Genomic DNA, 22,893 nt, shown 5'->3' on the forward strand with positions numbered 1-22,893 from the left:
TCTTTGTTCTTGAGGCCTATTGTACCTAACCTATATCTCTATAAAAGTAGAAGAACGTCCCCTGAGAGCTCTTTTCACCTCTTCTTCACAAGAAGCCTGCAGTTTTGCATTTTAACCCCTCCAAACCATCAAATTTTCACTTTTGGCATTGAGGACTTGAAAATTCAGTAGGATTCCAGCAGCGGTCTTGAGAGATTTGGCTCGTGTGCGGCGTAGGAGCATCCAAATTCTGTGAAACTTGATTTGGAGGATTGTGGACTCATGGGAGAGTGTGTGGAACCAATTTAACAGCAAGTAATTGAGGATAGTATAATCAAATTGCTATTTTTTTGGGATTTTGGTATTTTTGAGCTGAAATTGAAATTTTCTTGATTTTTTTTTTAATCCAAATCTTCTTGGAGTTGGATCTTTTATGTGGGAATTGGTTTTCCATCATCCTTTAATAGTTTAGAAGCTTTCCCCTCCTAATTTCGAGATTGGAGAGGTGAGTTTTAGCTCAGATTTTGAATGCTTAAGCTTATATACTAATTTTGAAAATTTTGATGGATTTCGTGGATTTTTGAATCCAGATTTTAACGAAAAGCTTATTGATGAATTATGATTGATTCCCCACCTTATTTGAGAGGTTTGTGACCCCATTCCACTAGTTTTATAGGCTAGAATTCTCAGATTGTTGAAATACTAGTAGATTGCTTAAGTGTTGAAGTTCTGGATGTAGGTTCTGGACCAGAAATGAGTCCGAATTGGTGTAAAGGCTTTTTGATGACCATTTCGAACTCAAATTTGGTGAGGAATCTGGAGAATTATTCTTAAGTATCCAGAGGTGAGTTGGGTGAAGTTTCACCGCATTTGGACTTTAGAATTTAATTAAATCCCATATTGAACTCGTATAGGTTGAAGCTGCCAGCTTGTTGTTCTGGACCCTAGATCTGTGCGCCCAGAAGTACTGCAGAATAGATCCGAATCCTGTTTTTCAGCTGGTTTGTTTTCAGTTGAGGCTGATTTTGTGCGGAGCTTCTCCTATCAACTTCTAGCCATTGTTGGATTAGCATTTAAGCTGGGTTGATGTTATCTAAAACCTTCGGAATTTCTCCTAAGTTTTTGAAACTCCAGCATGTATAATTTTGCATATAATCATTCTATTTAATAGCTCAAACTGTAAATTTGCATATTATAGATGAAATTTAAGTTTTGCAGCATACTTAGCTAAAATATAATGATTATTATCTTCTAAATTGAGATTTAATTGAGGAGAAAACTTATTAACCTACACCTGTCACTTTTTGAAAAGTTAACAGATCTAGCTTGATGAGATGATTTTCCTTTTGTATCATCACTATTAGTGCGTCGCGAATATTTAAACTAATGTAGGTTGAGATTACGCTTATACTGAAGAGCCGAACTTGTTTTTACAGCAGAGTTAGGCTGTTTTGTACTGTCGGATGTCGTCGGAGCTGACGGTGGACCGAAACTCTTACATTTTGTATCAAATTGTGCCGAGGGCACGTGAGCTTTCGTTGTTACACTAGTTTGACCCTTTGTATTGACTATAGCTTGTGTGAACTTGATTGAGTTCGACAGAGACACACTTGTATATTCGATTGGGTCGCACCCACAAGTGCCACTCCGGAATGAGGCTTTTGTAGCGTTGACGTCGCAACAGTCCCATTTGGACAATTTTCTTGGACCGGCCACCCCCGTCGGTGGTGTGCGGTGTAGTCTAGGCGCAAGCTAGACTGGCTAGTTGGCGGTCCCTTGAGATTGGATCAGTTGTGGCTGATTTGTAGTTAGAGATGCAATTATGTCTACAGAATGTATGGTTTGGATACCGATAGTATAGTGGCATTTAGTTGTAAAGTTTCTTCCAGCTTTTTTTATTGTCCTTTACCTATCAGTTTCGTACTCGTACTGTAGACTTAGTGGGTAGCAGGTCGGTGACGGTACCCACAGAGAACTACTCTATTTTGCAGTAGTTCTTCACCTATTGTTGCCATTTTTTTTCTTGCAGAGCCGCCTGCTGTTGCTCCTGATTAAGGTAAGGGAGTCGCAAGCTAGATCCCTATCTTTTTCGGTTATTTTACTAGAGGAGTACCCCTGCCAGAGAGAGTTTTAGGATATTATCATGTACATACAGTTGTATTTTGTTTACTCTCTTAAAGATGGTTGTATTTTGAAACTTGTATTTACAATGGGCCTTTTTAGTTATATATGTTGTTTTAGATTTAGCAGCTCTCTATTTCTTGTAATAACTTTTATTTATGTGCAGATTCAGCTATCGTTTCGTATACACACTACAAGAAAAGATATTATTGGTGGCAAAAATAATGTGGCGATAAATTTTGTCGCCACTATATAGTTACTTTTTGTGGCGATAAAAAAAAATTGCCACCGATTAGTTAACTAAAAGTGGCAATACTACTTTCGCCACTAAATGATTATTTTATCGCCACTATTTGGTTATCTACGGTGGCGACATTACTCGTCACCAATATATAATATTATTGTAGTGCACAGAAAATCGCTATGTATACGACGAGTCTGTTGATCACTAGCCAAATGATGTCGAAAAATTATAAAATTTAGTTTCCAGATACCTTCAATAGTGTAGATCAAGTCTAATGAAACCGATCGTCGATTTGGAAGCCGCATTATTGAAAATAACTTGGTAGCACGGAGGCCTCCATATATATATATATATATATATATAATTGAGCTCCTATGCTTTTAAAAGTATTTCGATATATTCAAATATTTTCGATTTCTAAATGAAATTACTACTGATGCTACATTAGCGCGTTTGATTTAATACAATAAGATAATGCTAGATTGCAATGTTTATAGTATTACTATATTTAGTTCAATTTATAAAATTCAGTAATTTTGACAATGATGTATAGTCTATTTCAAAAGTGCCCTTAGCCGTATTTGGCAATTTGTTTTACTATTTACAAATAATATTTTTTCACTAAATTTTTTTAAATAATTTAAATTTTAAAATTTAAATTTGAAAATATAAAATGTCATTTTTTAATTTAAAATATAAAAATAAAATTTATAGATTTAAAATCTAAAATTTAAATATAAATTTAAATTTAAATTTAAAATATAAATTTAAAATTTAGAATTTAAAATACAAATTTGAATTTTAAAATTTAAAATTTTAGATTTAAAATTNAAATTTTAGATTTAAAATTATTTTTTTTTAATTTAAAACTTGGAATTTAATTATAAATTTTAATTTTAATTTTTGAAATTTAGGGTTCAAAAATTTACAAATTTAAATTTAAAAATTAAAAATTAAAAATTTTAATTTTAATTTTAAAATTTAAGAGTTGATAATTTTAAATTTTAAATTAAAATATTTAAAATGACGTATTGAAAGGATTCCGAGAGGATCCTTCTGTTCTGCAGCATATCCCAATCTTCAGCAGTTACAACTGCTACTTCTTTCTCACTGGTTGGTGACTTGGGCAGCAGCTCTCCAGCCCCACCTGAGTCCCGGCCGGCCCTTCCCACCTGCAGGAGCGAGCGAGATTGCTTGTTGCGCGCTTAAGACGGATGGCCTGGACTGAAATGTTGCCGGGTGCAAGGGAAGTTGGAGGGATAAATTTGTAATTTTAATTTTCTATAACACACAAGTTTAGCTGCATTCAGTAATCCAAAATACATGCCTCCCTCAATAATATATTTATATAATCCGACACTATTTGTAATGCTATATTACCGATCAGATTACATACAAGATAAACCAAATATAATAATTCTGACAAAATTGCCTGTAGTCCGGCTAGAATAACCCGAACCAAACACTCCCTTAGAAAATTTACGAGGATATTGATGAAAATGCAATGGAGGGTAAATTCGGCATTTTGAATGTGTTATAGCTAAACATGGGGTAATAGTTATGAGGGCATTTTGCAAATTTTTATGTTTTTGGAGAGTAAATATGATATTTCAAAATTTTTAAAAGACATTTATGATATTATAGTTATTTGGAACGGTAGTGAGGAATTTTTCCCAAAATAAAAACTACGAGCCCTACATGCAGAATGATTAAGATTTCCCTAACTTTATCGCTGCGAGTACTATTGATCTCAGGTTAGATAAGAAAAGTATATACTCATAACATCAAAGCACACTTATTTACTATGGCAGTTATTGATGAAGGATAGTTAGCTTCATTTTAGAACAACAACTTTAAACATGTATAGCACGAATTGCAACAAACTGAACTGAAACTATGCTGCCGCTACAGATCCGGCTTCCCCACCACCGTCTCGTCACTGGAGTCGTACTCATCTTCCGAGAGCTCCTCCTCGCTGGATTTGTCGTCCGAAGGAGCGCCGACTTCCTCAGGTTTTGCATACTTTTCACAGTATTCTGGGACATTTAAAAAGAGAAAAGAATGTAATAAAAGGTACACCACATTGTTACTCTTCAATTTGTACACATACAACCTGATAGAGATATAATATGAACTTGAAAAAACAAAATAGTGAGCTAAGAGTAATAATTGCATTCAAAATATGGGTTCTTTTATTTTCAACACTTGATAGTATGTGGATGCTCCATTGTTTCCTATACCGGATTTGTCGATAATAGTGAACCAGGAGGACAAACCAATGAGGGAACCAAGAAAAATTCAAAATAAAGCAGAATGATCATCTTTAGTTAGTGAACCACCTCTAATGGTACCTCCTTCATCACATCCCGATAGTTCCATTTCGAAACAAATTGGACAAGTCATTTAGGCATATGATAGCTTGCAAAAGCATTTGAACGCATCATTAAAGCCCCTTGAAGTTGATTAATAAACACTGGTAGACAAGTTGAATCTTGCATACGGAACTGGAGCTACTCTCAATGGTGCAATCATACAGACCTATTTAATACGCATCCCCGCTATCAACCTTAGACGTAATGAGATTAGGATATCAAGGATGGTATTAATAGTGCGATGATAGATTTTCATGTTTTGTCGCAAAGGATTATATAAGGAAACGTGCCTAATGAGGACATTAGGACTTAAAACTAAGGGAGTTTTTTTCTTCTAATTCATATATTCTTTTAGATAGTGTGATGATAGATTTTCATGTTTTGTCTTGCGAAGGATTACATAAGGTAACATGCCTAATGAGGACACGAGGACTTAAAACTAAGGGAGCTTTTTTCTTCTAATTCATATATTCTTTTAGATGCCCGTAAGCCACACTGCCTGCCCTACCCTGCATAGAATGGGTTTCAAACTTAGGACCTGACTGTCGAGGAGGACGGTACCGACCACCTACTCTAAGTAGTAACCAAGGTAGTTTGCTGAAAATGTGAAAGAAATGATTGATGAATAAGATTTAGAAACTAGCCTAACTTAAGAGTTGAAGCATATTTGGTACCCTTTCCATCAAGTTGCTAATAGTGGACCAGTTCAGGCTCAGATCCTACTGCGCTACTCTGTACACATCCTCAACCTCTTCATGTCCCCATTCCTCCTCTTTCTTTGAACTAGCATTAGTGATGACTATAACTTATTGCCGTCAGTATCCCCTCTTCCTCTCTGAATTCTTCCACCAGAATTCATTGCTTTAGTTTAAGCAAACAGGATAGATGTAACCAGGGGAAAGCTAGTTAGAAAAATGAAATACTTGAGGCAATGAGAAGAAAATTGAACAGGGACTGCAAAGAGAACTGAGGTCTTGGTTGGAAATGCTTTCGTTAAATATGCCTGCTTTGATGCTTTAGGAACCCAATAATTCGGAACCACCTTGAAGCTCCCTCCAAATGCATTAAAATGGCGGGGGAACTAACAAAAAAGATGCACCTGGCTTGCATTTCCCATCACTATTAATAGCATCAGGGGAGAGGGTTCTCAACGGAATTTTATATATTTTTGGATCCTCTAAAGGATCAAAGTGAGCGAATCTAGGCAACACATTCCCTACATGGGCCTAAGAGATTCAACATAAACTAAAAAGATCTTAAGAATGTTTATGAAGGTACCAAATAGATATTGACAATTGTAGAAAAACTATCAACAAGTTTGAAGAACATCTGTCAAATGTGAAATCGAAAGCATAAAAGGTATGCAGCGATGATTCTCAGATTACTGTGCTTTTTCCGTTTATATCCATTCTACATATATTATTTCCTTTTTCATGAATGATTTGCGACAAGAAAAGGAAGAAGGATGCAACTTGGGAAAACTAATGGGTTGAAAAATGAAGCCTGTCCACTATCATGGGTTAAGACGAGGTTCTCATTACTCTCGAAAAGAAAAACCTGGTATATTTGTAGCACAAGAATGTTCTCTTACATATCTTTTTCATCTTTATCCCAATTTTATCCCTATATTATTTGTCCATTAACAACAATTAAGGAATCACATTAAGGAGTCCTCTATTTGTCTCCTCCTCTATTCTGTCATAAATAGTTCCAATTTCCTAGAATATTCCTCTACATTCAATCTATAAATTTGAGCTCTCCAAACCTCACCTCCTTTTGCCTCCAACATAAAAATCCATTAACATTGTCTGTCAATTAGCATGTGCGCTGGAACTTTGGACTAAATGAAACAGAAGCACTTTGGCAAAAATTCAGACGTGAAGCTGAAGCACTTTGCACTATCATAAGTTTAAAAACCTCACTGGGAGCTTACAGAGAGGTTTTCTACATTGAAGAAGTCAATTTTTAAGCCCCTTTTTTCAATTAAGCTCTCTTTTCGGTGTTTCTTGGAGTTCTTCCGACCTCTCAAAGGTTTTCGGGTGCGGCAGACAAGATCGGACATCGGAGCCATCAAGATAGGATATCAAAGCTTAGATCAAGCTAGAGTTTTCTAAGCAATTTCACTAAGGACGAATAACATACACCTTGGAATTATGTCTATTTTATGACCGCTATTAGAAGTGACACATCTTTTGGAGGTGGGAGGCACTAGGTGGAATAGTTAGAGCTAGTTCTTTCCTATCAGACTATTATTGCTGCTTCTCTAAACAAGACCGCCGTCACCTTGTTGGACACTTATTTATTTTTGACTTCTTGAACAACAACCTAATTATCTGGGCATTTATGCGTAGGCCTTGTTGATAATAGATTCTACTGAGCTATCTTTGCTGGTGTGGAGTAGTATACTGATCCTCATGCTCTGCATGGACCCTATCCCTGAGGGTTAGGGTTTAGGGTTTATTATTTTCATTAATCGTAGATCTTGTAAAGCCAAAGGCATAGTGATCTGGATAGTTATCCAGATTACTTTTCTTTTGCTTCTCCATTTGAATTTTGTTATTTCCTACATTTACTTGTGAGTTGTGGACTTTGATTACTTTTGTTTACTTTAGTATCTATGTTAGATGTTGTTGAGCTTTGGTATTTGCTATAACCTTCCATGCTTGTAGGATTGAGCTTAATCCTTAAGTTGTGTTGTGTACCAGTTACAGCCCAAAAGACCTGGGGAGAGAGAATCTCCAAACTAGAAAAGTACACTATAGTGGCACCGGACTAATCCTAGCCTAGTCATCAAAAGACAAATAATATCAAGAAATTAGTTGGGAAGGAACGTGTGGCATCCATACTGTTTTTAAGCTAACGATTTGTTCTCCTAAGTGAAAAAATAATAATAATAATAATAATAACAAAGAAATCATGTGTTTTAATATAGCCATATGTAAAAGATGTAGCTCCACTACTCAACTAGAAGCAAGCCATCTGCAAAATTCATCACCGATTCAGTAAAACCTCTAGCTAACATCTGGCTCTTGGACGGACTTTGCCTAAATGACTATATCTTCCTCTTTGTTATCACTGGATTGTTGGGATCTGATCACTGGATCGTTGGGATCTAAGAAATGGAAAGTCCATACAAATTTTCACTTAGGATCAGGTTAGATAAAATATGGTGCTGCTCTCATCCTTCCTAATGCATTTTCATGGTTGTAAAACATGACACACGTCACTGCTCTATTATATTACAATACCAGCTTAAATTTTGATTATTGATACTCCCACCAACCTCTCTTCAATCACTGGGAGGGTTTTGTACTATTTCAATAAGTTGCCTCTCGGCAACATCAGTTCACCAATGCAATAGACTACAATTTGGAGATTAATAATTCGATGTGAATCCACAGTCAACTTGGTCTATCATTTCATTAGCACTTCGCAACAAAATTTTCAATTCCGAAATGTGCTACTAAAGGGATCGATGGAAAGCATTCATGCCACTGAGAAAAAGCTATGTAATTAAACCTAAAGAAAAATCCTCAAATCTTGAGATAAAAATTGTGAATTAAAACTTCTTTTATTGTCCATGGTCGATCTTCGATAAAAAACAAGTCATCCTCAGTATCCATTCTCTTGCGAGATTTGGAACTTAAACATATTGTTGTTCATATATCTAAGATTCCAAAAGGCCAGGAACTATTCTAAGCTATCAAAGAGTTGGAAAGGATCAACAAAAGTTTCAATACATGGATGGGAGATCTACGTCAACAAAAAATTAGTATGATGATCTGGTAGCTGAATTAATTGCTACAAATGCAAGAAAGGGACAATCCTTCGTATGCTGGTAAGGGGCAAGTACTTAATTAAAATTCCATCGCCCCTTCTCCAACAGACTGGTAGTTGAACCAACTACGATAACATTCCACTATTAAGGAAAGCTTTCGCGAGACAGATCAAATTGTGTCAGCGTCTAATGGAGTAATTTCCACAATAAAAGAACAGGCTTAAACATATAAACGCTATCAGAATAGGCTAATGGCATTACACCCTCTTCAATATAGCAAAATGTTAAACACATGGCATGGTTCATATCAACACGTCTACTGCATGATGCCTATTTAAACAATTACATAAAGCAGTTCAAAGCAGATACCCGAGTAATGCAATATATAGATTCTAGAGTTGTGGCTGCTTTTATGTCATGAATACGTGATATACCATTTCGTAAAGTAGGATATGCGATAAAAAGAGAAGCTTCCTCATATCGTATTGAGGATGCAATAACACTAGCAATGAACAGCAGTAGATCCTGTTACCTTTCACTTTTTGTTCGTAAGCAGGACGATCACGCATCATCAGCGCAGCAGCCTCTCCGTTCAATGGGTCGGAAGCATTAGGATATAACAGAAGTTGCGGAAGGAAGACCTCGAATACATTGACAAGATCTATCGAGACATAAAAAAGTATAATCAACATAAATTTTTACCATTTTAATTTTATTCTCTAATGTTCTTGACTATAAGGTCAGCTCTATTACCAAACATCGGGCTCCAGGTTTGGTTGATGACATCCAAACATACCGAACCAGACCTAAATTGCAGGTAGAATGAATTAGTAAGCATTCGTAAATGGCAAAGCAGATTAGGTTTTGGTACAAATTCAATAGACCAGAAATAGTAATTCTATGGTCTAATTATGTGAGAGAATCTAAAGGCTCACATTTCATCGACATTCGGATGATAAATCTTATTGACGAAGCCGATGGACGGAGATTTGTAGGGATAAGCATCAGGCAATTCTACTCTAATCCTCCAAACACCACCTTGGTAAAGACCTAAAAATACATAAAAATAGCATTATGTAACATCCATTAAAAATACACATATTTTTGATTTATTCACAATGTATTTTTTTTTGTTAAAATGATTGGAAAATTGAAGCGGCATTGATTTTTACATAAGAAAGTGATCAGATACTAAATTCATCAAAGAAAAAAAGAGTGAATAAATCAAAGATAATTCAGTAATTTTCAACATCATAAAGATCAACAAAATCGTCTGATGATTTTGCTCTCCTTTAAACACTTCTAGCTCACCATGCAACTAAAATGATAGATCAAAAATTCGAATCATAAATTAAGGAAAAAGAAAAAACGAGCTAAAATAGACAAAACCCATCAACCCATCAGAAATTTTTTTTATAAAATAAAATAAAAACAAAAAGATGATATGGTTTATAGATCATACTTCCATTTGGCCCATGGAAATCCACATAAAACTCTTGCATCCCATCATTCACCATCTCCACCTTATAATCACTCATCATCCTAAAAACCAAACCAAAAANAAAAAAAAAAAAAAAAGATAAAAAATAATAATCCAAAAGAATCAGGGGGAAAAAAAAGAAAGAGATGTGAGCGTGTTCAGGGATTCACAGTTTCATGAGATCCATCTCGCGGCGTTTGCTAGGAGAAGACATGTTTAAATCTCGTAAATTTCAGCTCTGAGATAGAGAGCTTTTGAGAAGCGAAGGAAGAGATTTTGAGCTCTAAAAGAAAGAAAAAAAAAAAAAAAAAGAAAAGAAAAAGAAGAAAAATTCTTTTCTTGCTCTTCCCTTTTTCTCTTTCTTCTTCTCTCTTTCTCTCCTTTTTGAGGCACTGCTGCTGCTGATGAGAAAAGGGATTGGGAAAGAAAAAAAAATGACAAGGGAAAGAAACGCTTAAAGAGGCAGTTCTCTCCAGACACATTCTAAAGTTTTCTTTTGGTCATAATAAAGGGTTTTTTTTTTTGCATTTAATTCCCTCGAAAAGAAAATTATTTAGGATCCTATCACACCCCAATAATAATATAATAGAGACTAATAATAATAATAATAATAATAATAACTGAAATTAAGTATTTTGGGTCGGCGGTTTAGGCCCAACGAGTACTAGCAGGAATGTTACATTTGGTATTAGAACCGGTTCACCAGTCAGAAATGTGTCGCGGGTCTAATAACTGGACTTAAATATTTTGTATCGATGGTGTGGGTCTAACGAGTTATTGTTGCTAGTGGACTGGGCCGTACAGATCAGTTAGAAAAAATTAAATATACTTAACCTTTTGTTAGTTAATGAGGTGAATTGATCTTTTTACCCCTCTTTAATTAATAGTTGGGATTTTTGAAGGAACATATTTGTAATGACAAAAAAGTCATTTTACTTATAAAATAAACAGTATTTTAACGGTAACAAATCAGAAAAATATATTTGAAAATATTAAGACTTTTGTTAGGACAACAAATAAAAGTTGAAGTTTGTAGGAATATATTTACAATTTACTATATTTACAGAGAACTGTATGAAATTAACTCTTATATATATAATCCTATTTTTACCATAAGAGTATCATATTAATATTTTTAAGTTAAATATAGTAACTAAATCACCGTACTCATATTCAAATTCTAATCCCTCTTTTTTTAACTTAAAGAACGATTAAAAATACAAAAAAGAACACAGTAATCCAATTAGTTTGTTTAAATATAGTGATTGAATCATTATGTTCAACTTAAAAACGTTAATTAAACACTAACGTTACAAGAAAAGGACTATATATGCATATATATATATATATATATAANNGGGGGACGGTAAATGCAAAAAAAAAACCAATAATAAAGGAAGGAAAAGTCTAGCTGGACTTCCACTAGAAGGTGTACATCCTAGAACCTTTGGATCCATCAGCTGATATTAAATCTTGACTAAAGTGGGTTATAAGCTCACCCTTTTTTTTCCTCCAAATCGAAGCGCTACTAACCCTCTCTTTCTCTGTCTCTCGCACCTCTCGCTCTCTTTCTCTGTTTCTCGCACAGCTCACTCTCCCTCTCTCTCGCGCCCTCGTCTCTCTCTCGCTCTCGCGCTCTCCTCTCTCTCTCTCTCTCTCTCTCTCTCTCTCTCTCGCAAGTCCCTCCATCGGGCAGAAGGTCGGCAGGGAAGGTGCTCGTTCCACACATTGTCGCGCTCAATAGAAGCTCCTGTTCTAAGCCGTCTCGGAGCTGTCTCTCGCCCTCGCCTCTCTCCATTGGTAGGAGGTCGTCTCTCAATCGCTTGTACGACGGTCCACACCGCTCTCCTGTCTGTTCGAGTTGGCATTGTCAATTCATCAAGAACTTGTTTTCCTAGATGAAATAAGAATTGATTTTAATCAAATCAAAGTGTATAGTTCAGAGTTTGTTTGTTGTGTGACATGTCTTGTTTAGAGATTCATCCAACGGAATCGAAATTCCATTTTTTTATTTCGATTCTATTAAATACCATCTCAATTCACATCGACCCTCATTTTTGAGTTAAATAACTAAAAAATAAAAACTATAACATAAAAAACTTCATATCATTGTGATAGAGAGACTTGTATATGAAATTATGGAGAAAAATTACTAGCTAAAATAGGGACAAAATTGCTTCAGCTGAAACAAAATTATATTTTACCAAATTCAGAAAAACAGTACCCTATCAAAGACCTATATATACACCTACTCAAGCAAAAAAAAAAATTCTATTAATACAAAAATTTTAAACACAGAAAATTTTCAATAAAACACAATTATAATAAAAATATACTGTTAACTAGTAGATCATAATCCAAATCAGTAAAAAAATTAGTCAAATAATTCACCATAATTAAAAATTAATAATTTACTCAAAAATGCTACAAAATATTGAAAATTTAAGTGAATTAATGAGTTCAAATGAAGTAATGACTTCTTAATTAATTCAAATGAAAAAATACGTTCAAATTAAAGGAAAAAATTACAATTTACTTGCTGCTGGCTTCGTGTGGGGCGTACGCGCGGATAGGGCTAAGTATCGCAGCTTTACAACTCCAGCCGAAAATGGAGGAAGAGACAGTGAGGATGGCCGCACGACATGAGTTCGCCAAAAAATGGGAGAATGATGGAAGAAAGAGAGAGAGAGAGAGAGAGAGAGAGAAGAGAAGGGAGCGGGCGGAAGATGCAACTACTAACCCTCTCTTTCTCTGTCTCTCGCACCTCTCGCTCTCTTTCTCTGTCTCTCGCACAGCTCGCTCTCGCTCCCTCTCATGCCCTCGCCTCTCTCTCTCTCTCTCTCTCTCTCAGGATGCCACATAAGCAAAGAGGGAAAGTGTGAGGCAAAAAAAAAAGAGTGAAGTTAACATTTTTTTATTTTTTTTTAAATCAGATTAATTTCAGCCCTTGGATCTGATGATTGTATGATCTGCAACCCACATGGGGTTGTACCAGTAGCATAGGTGAGGAAGGAATAAGCAAAATGCATGGAGACCCCTCAGTTATAGTTTATTTTGAAATTAATCTCTAGGATCTAGTTCATAGAATTTCGTTAAACTTCATTTAAGCTGTCAAATTTAAATTTAATAAATTAATGCTTTTAAGTTTTGTTTTTGTGATAGGCGATATCTCCAAATGGGAAAAAAGAAGAAATTGACGAGATTATTTGCAATGGGTTTAGAACGATCTTACGATCAAAATAAAATTGGAGTGATGTTTTACTCATTTTTTTCAAAATAAACTCAACTAGAAATGCGAAGCAACTAAACTTCAAACTTGAAAATTCAGATACAAATCATCAAGTTTTTAACTAACTACGTTAGGTACAAACGCTAATTAAATTGTGTGGTTACTCATCAATTTTTTTGGAAAAATGTAAATTTACTTAATTAAGGTATTAAATTTTATTTTTGTTACATAAAATATTTTATGTGTTTTGTTGAGGATTAATCGAAATTACAACGTTTGCATCCTATTTTCACTCACAGACTACGGTAGCAAAGTTTTTGGTTGCCATAATGTATTCAAATATTTAAATTTAAAATTTTAAATGTAAAATAAAGGAAATTTAGTTTATATTATAAATTTTTTTTAAAAAAAATCATAACCTAAATTTAAAACTCAAAAGTCAACAAATTGTGAAGTATAATTTCAAAATGTTAAACCACAATATAAGTTGACAATCTAAAGTCAAAACAAAAGAACTAAATTCCCAATTTAAATTTGAATTTGAAATTAGAATGTAAAATATAAAGTTAAATTTAAATTTATAATTTGAATTTTGATATGAATACAACTATAAATTCATAATTTAAACATATATTGAAATCTATATTCAAATTTAAATTTGATTTTGAATTCATTATTCAAATTCAAGATGAAAAATAGAATTCACATATCAAATTCACATTGAAGTTGAAATTTAAAATTGAAGTTGAAATAAAATTTAGAAAACAAACTTAAATTTGAATAAATGTTGAAAGAAAATTTTATTTTAAGTTAAAAATTTAAAATCACAACGTGAACTTAACTTTTGAATTTTTCATTGAATTTACATATAATTGTGTTTAAAATATTGTGTTTAATCTTAAATTCAAATTGAAGTTAGAATTTACGGCTAAAACAATCATAAGAACTCAAATTTATATTTGAATTCAACTTTTGATAAGCTCAATTTGCCATTTTGCATAATTTGAAGAGACTTTTTACACAAGTAATTCTCTTTTTATTAAGTTGGGCAGGAGTGACAGGGTCATCCTTGAACTTTATTTTTGGTAAGAAAACATACATGCCGACAATAGATATCGTTAAACATGTCACTCTAGTCTTTAAAAAATGTAAGCAAGGAATCACTCCCAAATAGAAAAGGAATTTTACATTTTTTCAATCCATAGCTTGAATGTCAAACACTTGATTTAATAGCTTTACACAAGCCCAAATCAATCACAATTAGACATCAAAGCATAAGAAAGATGATGTGATTAAAACCGTAAACGAGTTCGGCTTAAGCATAACCTATTATTCCTTGAGACTTGAGCATAGCTTTTGCTCAATCAAGTTTCAACTGCAGATGGAGAAGAAATTGGCATTTGAATCATCAAAAGCAGGTTTTATCATGAGAGAACAAAGGTAGTGAGGAACCTCCCCACAGTGAGGCCATCAAATTCACCGTCCATATTGCTCTGAAAGCAAGTTAAACAGCCTTATCATAAAGAGAGTCCAAACCCTATTTGGATGTTACAATATGTTATCCAGTAATATCCTATTCAATATGAATAATGTTTAATTATTATCACAAGATAAGAGTGTGATCAAATGTCTTGAATATAATGGCATATTCAGTCATAAAGTTATTTTCATTTTCAGAATAAAATAAATCACCGGGTAAGTAAAGTATACTACCTTCTCAAATCACGGATGCCAAAGCCTTGAAGGAGCAAAAATCAAACTTCCACCTTCTAATTACACAAGAAAATCTTCATACCGAATAAGTCATCACCAAATAAGGCTTAAATTTCTATTCATCATAAGAAAACATATCACGGATGGAAAATGAAAAATGGAAAGAATAATGCAGTTCATTGGCAGCATAAAAACAAGAAGTCTTTCGCAGAAAAGCATCAAAAGATTCTATAAAAGCATCATTCTTCAAACCAGCCTGTCATAAATAGTTTGAGCTTTTATGTAAGCTTTCAACTCAGAAGAGCCAGATGAGAGGTCTGAACTTCAAACAAATATATAGTTTATGCAAGATAGATCTTCGCGCAAAAAGTACTTCACATATCAATCTCATCATTTCATCTTGGCTTCTGTGAAAAGAACATGCCGATTCACTCTCGGGTCATACTTGCGAAACTCGAGCTTCTCAGTGATTCGGCGTGGATTCTTCCGCTTAACATAGAAGAATCCAGTACCTGCAGCTGAAACCAGCCTGATGAATATTGANGTCTCTCACTGCGAAGACGCGTTCGGGAACCGGTCTCGCCTGCCAGGGACCGGTTGCCTCAGGCCGCCTCAACACTGCTCACTGGGGGACCGGTCTCTCCTTTCAGGGACCGGTCCCCGAGAGTAAAAACTCTCAGGACTTGTCCAGAATTTCAGTTTTCGAACTTTTTAGGTCGGAAAACATTCTACAACCCTCCACCAAGTGTGGAAAAGCTCGAAATATATCCAAACACTCGAACCTCGCAATTTGCAAAGGTCCAGTGCGTTACAATCGCGCTCAATAGAAGCTCCTGTTCCAAGCCATCTCGGAGCTGTCTCTCGCCCTCGCCTTTCTCCATTGGTAGGAGGTCGTCTCTCAATCGCTTGTACGATGGTCCACACCGCTCCCCTGTCCATTCAAGTTAGCATTGTCAATTCATCCAGAACTTGTTTTTCTAGATGAAATAAGAATTGATTTTAATCAAATCAAAGTGTATAGTTCAGAGTTTGTTTGTTGTGTAACATGTCTTGTTTAGAGATTCATCCAACGGAATCGGAATTTCATTTTTTATTTCGATTCTATTAAATACCATCTCAATTCACATCGACCCTCATTTTTGAGTTAAATAACTAAAAAATAAAAATTATAACATAAAAAACTTCATATCATTATGATAGAGAGACTTGTATACGAAATCATGGAGAAAAGTTACCAGCTGAAATAGGGACAAAATTGCTTCAGCTGAAACAAAATTATATTTTACCAAATTCAAAAAAACAGTATCCTGTCAAAGACCTATATATATACCTACTCAAGCAAAAAAAAAATCCTATAAATACAAAATATTGTTAAGCACAGAAAATTTTCAATAAAAATACAATTATAATAAAAATATACTGTTAACTAGTAGATCATAATTCAAATCAGTAAAAAAAATAGTCAAATAATTCACCATAATTAAAAATTAATAATTTACTCAAAAATGCTACAAAATATTGAAAATTTAAGTGAATCAATGAGTTCAAATAAAGCAATGACTTCTTAATTAATTCAAATAAAAAAATGCGTTCAAATTAAAGGAAAAAATTATAATTTACTCGCTGCTGGCTTCGTGTGGGGCGTACGCGCGGATAGGGCTAAGTATCGCAGCTTTACAACTCCAGCCGAAAATGGAGGAAGAGACCGTGAGGATGACCGCACGACATAAGTTCGCCAAAAAATGGGAGAAGGATGGAAGAAGAGAGAGAGAGAGAGAGAGAGAGAAAGAGTAGAGATGGAGAAAAGAGGAGGGAGCGGGCGGAGGATGCAACTACTAACCCTCTCTTTCTCTGTCTCTCGCACCTCTCGCTCTCTTTCTCTGTCTCTCGCACAGCTCGCTCTAGCTCCCTCTCATGCCCTCGCCTCTCTCTCTCTCTCTCTCTCTCTCTCTCTCTCTCTCAGGATGCCACATAAGCAAAGAGGGTAAGTGTGAGGCAAAAAAAAAAAAAGGAGTGAAGTTAACATTTTTTTTTCTTTTTTTCTAAATTAGATCAATTTCAGCGCTTGGATCTGATGGTTGTATGATCTACAACCCACATGGAGTTGTACCGGTGGCATGGGTGAGGAAGGAATAAGCAAAATGCATGGAGACCCCTCAGTTATAGTTTATTTTGAAATTAATCTATAGGATCTAGTTCATAGAATTTCGTTAAACTTCATTTAAGCTGTCAAATTTAAATTTAATAAATTAATGCTTTTAAGTTTTGTTTTTGTGATAGGCGATATCTCCAAATGGGAAAAAAAGAAGAAATTGACGAGATTATTTTCAATGTGTTTAGAACGGTCTTACGATCAAAATAAAATTGGAGTGATGTTTTACTTATTTTTTTCAAAATAAACTCAGCTAGAAAATGCGAAGCAACTAAACTTCAAACTTAAAAATTCAGATACAAATCATCAAGCTTTTAACTAACTACGTTAGGTACAAACGCTAATTAAATTGTGTGGTTACTCATCAAATTTTTTGGAAAAATGTAAATTTACTTAATTAAGGTATTAAATTTTATTTTCGTTACATAGAATATTTTATGTGTTTTCTTGAGGATTAATCGAAATTACAACGTTTGCATCCTATTTTCACTCACAGGCTACGGTAGCAAAGTTTTAGGTTGCCATAATGTATTCAAATATTTAAATTTAAAATTTAAAATGTAAAATAAAGGAAATTTAGTTTATATTATAAATTTTTTTAAAAAAAAATCATAACCTAAATTTAAACCTCAAAAGTCAACAAATTGTGAAGTATAATTTCAAAATGTTAAACCACAATATAAGTTGACAATCTAAAGTCAAAACAAAAGAACTAAATTCCCAATTTAAATTTGAATTTGAAATTAGAATGTAAAATATAAATTTAAATTTAAATTTATGATTTGAATTTTGATATGAATACAACTATAAATTCATAATTTAAACATATATTGAAATATATATTCAAATTTAAATTTGATTTTGAATTCATTATTCAAATTCAAGATGAAAAATAGAATTCACATATCAAATTCACATTGAAGTTGAAATTTAAAATTGAAGTTGAAATAAAATTTAAAAAACAAACTTAAATTTGTAAATGTTGAAAGAAAATTTTATTTTAAGTTAAAAATTTAAAATCACAACGTGAACTTAACTTTTGAATTTTTCATTGAATTTACATATAATTGTGTTTAAAATATTGTGTTTAATCTTAAATTCAAATTGAAGTTAAAACTTACGGCTAAAACAATCATAAGAACACAAATTTATATTTGAATTCAACTTTTGATATGCTCAATTTGCCATTTTGCATAATTTGAAGAGACTTTTTACACAAGTAATTCTCTTTTTATTAAGTTGGGCAGGAGTGACAGGGTCATCCTTGTACTTTATTTTTGGTAAGAAAACATACGTGGCGACAATAGATATCGTTAAACATGTCACTCTAGTCTTTAAAAACATACGTGCCGACAATAGATATCGTTAAACATTTCACTCTAGTCTTTAAAAAATGTAAGCAAGGAATCACTCCCAAATAGAAAAGGAATTTTACATTTTTTCAATCCATAGCTTAAATGTCAAACACTAGATTTAATAGCTTTACAGAAGCCCAAATCAATCACAATTAGACATCAAAGCATAAGAAAGATGATGTGATTAAAACCGTAAACGAGTTCGACTTAAGCATAACCTATTATTCCTTGAGATTTGAGCATGGCTTTTGCTTAATCAAGTTTCAACTGCAGATGGAGAAGAAATTGGCATTTGAATCATCAAAAGCAGGTTTTATCATGAGAGAACAAAGGTAGTGAGGAACCTCCCCACAGTGAGACCATCAAATTTGCCGTCCATATTGCTCCATCAGAAAGTAAGTTAAACGGCCTTATCATAAAGAGAGTTTAAGCCCTATTTAGATGTTAGAATAATCTCTTTAAGCCCTATTTAGATGTTAGAATATGTTATCCAGTAATATCCTATTCAATATGAATAATGTTTAATTATTATCAGAAAATAAGAGTGTGATCAAATATCTAGAATATAATAGCATATTTGGTCTTAAAGTCTTTTTTTTTTTCAGAATAAAATAAATCACCTTGTAGGTAAAGTATGCTACCCTCTCAAATCACGGATGCCAAAGCCTTTGAAGGAGCAGAAATAAAACTTCCACCTTCAAATTACACAAGAAAATCTTCATATCAAAAAAATAATCAACAAATAAGGCTTAAATTTCTATTCATCATAAGAAAACATATCACGGATGGAAAATGAAAATTGGAAAGAATAATGCAGTTCATTGGCAGCATAAAAACAAGAAGTCTTTCGCAGAAAAGCATCAAAAGATTCTATAAAAGCATCATTCTTCAAACCAGCCTGTCATAAATAGTTTGAGCTTTTATGTAAGCTTTCAACTCAGAAGAGCCAGATGAGAGGTCCGAACTTCAAACAAATATATAGTTTATGCAAGATAGATCTTCGCGCAAAAAGTACTTCACATATCTATCTCATCATTTCATCTTGGCTTCTGTGAAAAGAACATGCCGATTCACTCTCGGGTCATACTTGCGAAACTCGAGCTTCTCAGTGATTCGCCGTGGATTCTTCCGCTTAACATAGAAGAATCCAGTACCTGCAGCTGAAACCAGCCTGATGAATATTGACCCACCTTTTGCTTTCCCCATATTCTTTACTACAAGTACCTTGTGAAGAACAAAAGAGAAAACAAAAACACAATAAAAATTAAAAGACTCGATATGGAAATCCTGAGCATGCAGCGATATTTGCCACTATAAAAAGAGGGAAGTGGTATATTAGGAAAATAATATTTAGTCTAACAGATCAATGTCACAGTATACTTTAGTAACTCATAAGTATATCCGATTTTCATTGTTAGACTTCGTTTTCGTAAAAATTGGAACTCCAGGACGAAAATAGAATAGAGGTCCCCTCAAGTAGTAAAGTGTTAACGAAACATTGGGGATGTAAATGAAACTGAAGCCAAACTTCATGGAGTAAATTATTACAATGAAGCTCAAAGGACAAAATTGAAATCAGGGTCAAACTTACACAGACTTATTGATAACTAATTCGACCTTTCCTTAAACCAAAGCACAACGAATTGGTTTCATTTGAAAGAAAACAATTTCCCCAAATAAGCCTCTTGGGTTGTTAATTTAGCCTTTCATTGTATCATACTACGAATTTCTGATAAAGAATCCCCCCCTTTTTTTCTTTGTTATCAACCGATAACCACCAAAGTGAGGAGCTGAATTAAAGATTCTCTCAGTTGATAACCACCGAAGCCAGTTGATACAATAAATCTCAAAATTATTCGCATTAGTTCATAGTCATAAGAATGATACAGGGTATAAACCGAAAGCACTAAAAAAATCGTAGTGTGCCAACCAATAGAGAATGCTAAGGACAATGAAATAACTCGAACTACAAAAGTTTAAGGTCACTATCAACAAACAAACGGAGTAAATTTATATCTTCCCCCACCCAACTACTCTTGTTTATTTAATGTGAATAACATTCTTGTTGGCATCATGTTTAAATTCTTTTAAAATTACTGTATATGATGCAATAACACTAGTTAAATATTTTGTAACTAAAAGCATCGCCCACCGTGTTCACATGTTATTCCCACTAAGCTTTTATCTTTATTAATGGGCTCAGTAAATTACAAAATCCCCTCAACACTATAGCCCTTGTTTCATTTATCTGCCTGCACAAAAAATTGCATCAATTTCAATCATATACATAACCACTACGCCAAATAAGTACAAAATTTGGAATGATCGTAAATTCAGATGAAAAACATCATAAGAATGAGTTGGTGGATAATATTGATCATATTCAATGGAGTATACAGAAATTTAAAAACTTTTTCGATAAACAGCCAATTTTGGTAGTTCTACTAAAGAACAAAGTAACTTTTATTTAATTTTAGACCTGTTAATGGCAACGTAAATATATATTCAGAAATAAACACAACATGATATGTGAAATCATTCTAGTGAAGTTCTGCACCTAAATTCAACGATCACCCAATACTATCGGAACTATTTAACGCAGTGGAGAAAGCGCAAGATCGAAGTTGATGCAATTTTTACAGAGGTGGTAAATGAAACATAGGCTAAAGTGCAGGGGGAACTTAAAAGCAACTTAAATGCAACTAATACCTCTATGTAGCCTTTTTCTCAACCTAATCACAGTAAACAATATTATGAAACTTTAAATTTGAACCATGCTTTTAATGGCTCAATAGCTATTAACTGCAAATAAAAAAGATTTACTGCCTATAAATTACATATTACTTACATCACTTCGAGATCTATATTTACTGAGAAGATATATAGTATTTATAATATAGTGGGAAATGTTGGAATATCTTAGGATTTCCTGAGAAACACTACTATTTATCACAAAAACTACATTTTCCCAACACTAAGATCAACAGCTTATAGTGCGAGGATTAAGTTACAAATGTGCTAAGGCTGAGAAGGTTATACGATGATGGCAATCAACAAAGTATGGCCCAAAATAATTTAGGAGATCTTTGAAGCGAATGTTGCAACCAGTAAGGGACCTAAATACAGTATCCCAAATTACAAAAGGCTAAAATACAAAAAACCCCTTGTAAATATCCGCTTTTTCACTTTTCTCCCCCAACTTTCAAAAAACCTATAATTTGTCCGCTTAAAATTTTAAAAACGTTTTCAGAGGGTTACGGCATTAATGGAGAGGAAAAAATGACCAATTTATCCTTACTTATTTCATAGAGAAAAATAATTTTTTTAATATATTTCTGTCATTTTTAAAGGCATTTTCGGTAAATTATAAAAAATGTACGGCATAGTGACGGAATCTTGACGGTCTGAATGTATCAACTTGAAATTTTGAGAGAAAAAAAATACATATTTTTGATAGTCGGAGAAGGAAAAGTAAAAAAGCAGGCATTTACCGAGAGATTTTCTGTAGCCATTACAAAATCTTAAGGTTTTTCTTAAAAAAAAAAAAACAAAAAAGTAAAACATAACCTTTATACTATGATGCATAGCCCAATTTCAAAACAGCTAAAAACTAAAGGAAATCTTACGTAACATGATCAGCACACACAACTGGTCCCTAAATCTATAAAATATAAGCTTCTACGCATAAACTTTTAACTTTTAAGTGAGGCATTTTCACAAACACATGCAAGGCATAGTAATAACCGCAACCAAAACATTCAGATTTCGGAGAAAAGTACGAAACAACAACAGCTTTTCCCTGAAGCAAATTTTGGGCGCAAATTTTGGGCTTCAGCTTTTCCCTAAAGCGGCATACTCACAAACAGATGGAGGGCCAAAAAAAAAAGAAAAAAAGCATTATTAGCTGCAATCAATACATTAAAATGATGGACTAATTAATGATTATGTATGGAGTAATAAGAGAATTAGTGCTGATGAGGAGAACAGAGGAAGGGATGGGAAGCTTACGATGCCGAGCTCGGACTAGATTACAAAACAAAATTACTTTTGTGTCGTTGTTCGTGCGTTTTTACGGCCCGCTTGGTTTGGTACACAAGAGCGGTGGAATTCAAATTACATTATTTTCGATATTTTTATTTTATTATAAATAGAAAATAGGAAAAACTTTAAATACCCCCTGTGGTTTCACTCTTTCTCACTTTAGTATCTTATGGTTTGAAGGGTACCTTGTGGTTTTGCACTTTCCCACTTTAATACTACTAACTTGATACACTTTAAACCACAGAGTACTAAAGTGAGAAAGTGCAAAACCACACGGTAAACCACGGGATACTAACTTGATACACTTTAAACCACAGGATATTAAAGTGAGAAAGTGTAAAATCACAGGGTACAAAAGTACTAACTTGACACACTTTAAACCATATGGTACTAAAGTGAGAAAGTGCAAAACCATAAGGTACTAACTTG

The 22,893-nt window shown here is 33.7% G+C and overlaps 2 protein-coding genes across 5 annotated transcripts; both read right to left on the reverse strand.

Moving 5' to 3' along the window:
• On the reverse strand, positions 4,100 to 10,467 carry LOC109714592 (ubiquitin-conjugating enzyme E2 4). The gene is made up of 6 exons (XM_020239292.1): positions 10,145 to 10,467; positions 9,957 to 10,036; positions 9,430 to 9,544; positions 9,248 to 9,300; positions 9,027 to 9,155; positions 4,100 to 4,380 (listed from the first exon to the last, which is right to left on the reverse strand). Exons 1-6 carry the CDS (start codon positions 10,186 to 10,188, stop codon positions 4,250 to 4,252), a joined length of 552 nt encoding a protein of 183 aa, XP_020094881.1. The 5' UTR covers positions 10,189 to 10,467; the 3' UTR covers positions 4,100 to 4,249.
• LOC109713733 (50S ribosomal protein L33-like) lies at positions 15,077 to 22,576 on the reverse strand. 4 transcript variants are annotated; one of them, XM_020237909.1, is made up of 3 exons: positions 22,432 to 22,576; positions 19,591 to 19,647; positions 15,077 to 15,441 (listed from the first exon to the last, which is right to left on the reverse strand). In XM_020237909.1, the coding sequence occupies exons 2-3, from the start codon at positions 19,627 to 19,629 to the stop codon at positions 15,307 to 15,309; spliced, it is 174 nt and encodes a 57-aa protein (XP_020093498.1). In that variant the 5' UTR covers positions 19,630 to 19,647; positions 22,432 to 22,576; the 3' UTR covers positions 15,077 to 15,306. The 4 variants fall into 4 exon arrangements, with proteins under 4 accessions (XP_020093498.1, XP_020093499.1, XP_020093500.1 ...); XM_020237910.1 differs by lacking the exon at positions 15,077 to 15,441 and adding an exon at positions 20,576 to 20,675 and having other exon boundaries at positions 19,156 to 19,647; positions 22,432 to 22,567; XM_020237911.1 differs by lacking the exon at positions 15,077 to 15,441 and adding an exon at positions 22,203 to 22,265 and having other exon boundaries at positions 19,156 to 19,647; positions 22,432 to 22,567.

This window comes from Ananas comosus, linkage group 8 (assembly GCF_001540865.1).
Source record: "Ananas comosus cultivar F153 linkage group 8, ASM154086v1, whole genome shotgun sequence".
In the NCBI taxonomy this organism is placed as follows: Eukaryota; Viridiplantae; Streptophyta; class Magnoliopsida; order Poales; family Bromeliaceae; genus Ananas; species Ananas comosus.